Source organism: Amphimedon queenslandica, unplaced genomic scaffold (genome assembly GCF_000090795.2).
Source record: "Amphimedon queenslandica unplaced genomic scaffold, v1.1 AMPQUscaffold_13354, whole genome shotgun sequence".
NCBI lineage: Eukaryota > Metazoa > Porifera > Demospongiae > Haplosclerida > Niphatidae > Amphimedon > Amphimedon queenslandica.
The window spans coordinates 1-3,620 of NW_003546410.1; the positions used below are offsets into that span (position 1 = coordinate 1).

General features: G+C 38.3%; 1 protein-coding gene across 1 annotated transcript in view; it reads right to left on the minus strand.

Moving 5' to 3' along the window:
* Positions 1–2,278: 2,278 nt before the first annotated feature.
* The window catches only part of LOC109582807 (angiogenic factor with G patch and FHA domains 1-like), a 6,944-nt gene continuing 5,602 nt past the window's right edge, over positions 2,279–3,620 (minus strand). The window contains exons 3-5 of the mRNA XM_019997773.1: positions 3,136–3,238; positions 2,715–2,818; positions 2,279–2,620 (exon numbers count right to left, since the gene is read on the minus strand). Coding sequence (XP_019853332.1) covers positions 2,771–2,818; positions 3,136–3,238 — 151 coding nt within the window. The 3' untranslated portion in view covers positions 2,279–2,620; positions 2,715–2,770. The remainder of the gene's footprint in view (positions 2,621–2,714; positions 2,819–3,135; positions 3,239–3,620) is intronic.

Below are 3,620 nucleotides of genomic sequence, written 5' to 3' on the forward strand. Positions count from 1 at the left end.
CCAATTTCAAAAGTGAAGAGGAGGCATAGCTACGAGAGGTAACAATTACTGAACATTGGTCTAACTCCTTTCTTTGAATGATACTAGCAGCTAATGAAGACTGTCTAAGTCGTTCACTTAGTTCATCCCAACCATCAAAGATTATCAGTAATCCTTCTCCATCTCTATCTGAAAACCAATCAACTACTTTTGAAAGTTTGGAACTTTTATATTCAAACAGGTCAGCTAGTGTGGTAGCTGTAACTATCTTGCTATTCCTTAAAGGACAGTAAAGTACCAAGTCATACTGTTGGTGTACAAGTGGTCCATTAGACCACATATTTAACAGTTTACGACAGAGTGTGGTCTTGCCAATACCAGGAGGACCGTCTATTACTACTCTGAGAGACAGAGAACTATCTGTGGGTTGGAGGACATTTTCAACATTTATCTCTTTGTTTCCAGTTAGTTTAACTGTTTTATCAACTTGTCCTCTTAGCAGATGCCAAGCTGATTCTGCTTGTGTGCTGGAGTCTTGTTTTTCTACTAGTGCTAGTCTTCCAAAGAAATCTTTTCCAATTCTTGGTGGCCAGTCTGTAGCAACAATAGGTTGGTGTTTGTAGTGTTGTCTCATATTGTCAGCATATCCTTGAACATCATGAGGTATTGAACTAATGGATGTGACATTATCAGGCATAGACTGACCTAATGTATAAGATATACTGACTATATTGATCACTGATAATGTACACACACACACACACACTCACCTAACTGGTGCAATATAGAGGTAGCAATATCTGTTATTGTACGATGTTGTTGGTTTATTAATACATGACATATATCAATAAGATACTGCTCTGAATTAAGAGAGGATTCCAACTGTTTTTCAATGACATTCATAAGGTTGGCAGCTTTAGTAAAATTATCAACTGCTGGTACAAGCATTTCCTGTTTAGTTTGTTGTGGTATCGGTTCTTTAGCATACAGTGCATATGCTGTTCTTGGAATGTCAATAGAAATGCTATCAACAAGTTTAACAGAATGAGTCCTTAATATATCCTTCGGATTACCTGCAGTAGTGTATCAGTTAATGAGTGTTGTATTAAGTTTATGCTTACCTGTTATAGGACCAGGACTAGCATTACTGGTACTGACTTCCATATAATCATTAGTACTTCTTCCAACTGTGGGATCTGTCACTTTGTCTTCAATAGTTCTAGCTAGTTCATTCTCTTTACATTGTTTCAAAGCATTAATGACATCTCTCCATGATGCTGTAGGATTAACTTGTAACCATCTCTTATGTAAAACCATTTTCATGAGGTGAGCATTCCTTTTCTTTTTATCAATAATATTGACATCAGATTTTGTTATTCCACAAAGACAATTAGCAAATGATTTCCAGTCAACAAGTGGTTTAAGAGACTTTGCAAATAAGAGACAAGATGGCTGATCATCAATCATAGGACCAGGATTGAGTTCAACATCTCCTGATAAGAGGAGGAGCATATGTAGACAAACAATCAAATAGAGATCATTGTAAATCAGGTTAGAACTGCTGCCTCCAGGTAAGACTACTGACTGGAGGTAATTCGTATCAGTAACAGTAACACCAGTAGTACATTGTGCTTGGTAGCAGTTACCTAATAATAAATATACCAGTAAAATACAAGCACTCATCACGTGAACAAAATTGATAGGAAGTGGCTTACATAAATAACACATACATGCTACATAGTTTTCCTTAAGTACAAAATTACAATTTTTGTTCACCTGTTGGGGGAATGATGAAGATGTGTCTTAATAAAGAGAGAGAGAGAAACAGGAGGAGGAGGTAAGCAATAAGAGACAGAGTTGCTGGCAGTTTAGATGTCTTATCTCCTGATGTAGTACTGCCTGACTTGCTGTCTACTGCAGGTTTGAATGAGTGAGAGTGGCGGCCATTAGCTGGTCTACTGGAGGCAGCTTGACAGTAGTTCCACAGCCCAATACTTGCTCTCCATTGAGAGACATCAATCATCTTGTAATTATTAGTAAAGTATAATTAAAATGAACTATAATATACTTACCTCTATCACTGTTAATGATCAACTGTTGTAGGATAAAGAAATGAAAAGATAGATACAGTCAATATAAAGAAGAACAAGTTACAAGCCAATTGTCATGAATTGTGCTGAAGTTGCAAGCTCCTCCTTCCTTATCAATGCCACATCCACTTATGACAGGCTTTGTTTTTTTGCCTACTTTCAACTTATTGTTGAGGTGAAAGTTACTAATTTTAATGCTAGCTATACAGCTTAGAAATAGTAATAGGAATTCATTTAGATCTATGCATAATAAAATCAAACAGCTGACAATTTCAAATAATAATCAAGTAATAATAACAACAACAACAACAACAATACTGAATAATAATGATAATAAGTCAAGTACTATTAGTCCCAGCCAGCACTCTCTCCCTCTCCTCCATTATTCCAATCAGTCGCTGGAAGTGGCAGCTGCTACTGAGGCACTCACTCCGGCTCTAACTGCTCCTTTGGTTGCGTCTCTCACATATTTGTTACCAGCAGCACCTTTGGCAGCCTCAGCAAGCTGCATTATCTAATGTACCCCCAGACAGACGATAATAACGACGAATCTAATAATAACAATAATAATAAATACAATTAATTTATATAATTAGTCTCTACTAATTATTAGTGTTTTTGTTAATTAATGTATGGTGTACTAACTAGGAATATCATGATGGCTGCCCAGGGTACTAATAATAGCCAGAGGAAGGACAGAGCTATCCACATACCACCGATTGGTTTACTAGCCTTGATAACATTAGCACCTGAAATAAGGGGGAGGGGGAGGAGAATCTGTTTATACACAATTACTGTCCAGTAAGAGAGAGAGAGAGAGGGAGGGAGGGGAGAGAGAGAGGATGGTGGGAAAGAGTCTTTTTCGTATAATTATTATTCATCAGCTGCAAGGCTGGTCACCGCGGTGATACAACTGACAGTAGAATTTCTAAAGTTTTGCTCATAATCCAATTAAGTTATTATTGAATTAGCAAGTTATTATACATTACTATGAGCCTCTTCCTTCTCTCTCTCTCTCTCTCTCTCTCTCTTTCTCTCTCTCTCTCTCTCCCTCCCTCCTCCTCACTGGTTCTGTTATTCCTTTATTGTCAGCTGCCCCAAGTGAATCTCCTTCTCTCAATCCAAACTTATTTAACATTTGATGTCCTTTATTACTAGAACTAATGGGGCTGGAGAGAGGGGGAGATTAAATAAAAGTGTGACATTAGATTTAAGAGAGGACACTACACCCAACTCTTGTCGGTAGTCAGACGTCAGAGTGTTGGCCACAGTCGGTTGATGCTCCTAGTCTGCCTACCCGCCTAGGCTTCTTTCCTGGCTATCTACCTAGCATCCCGCCATTGACCCTCTTTTCACGACTCAGAGACACCAATTGTCGTCATACCATGTGACAATATAAACAAACTTTTACAATTACTGTGTTAGCATGAAGCCGTGGTGAACAGCAGGCTAGGCAGTCCAGTCTTGAGAACCGGAACTGGGGGTTAAAACGTTTTTAATGGCCAAACTCTCACCTCCCTGCCTGCCTTAAAAAGCTGTTGTTACCAATAT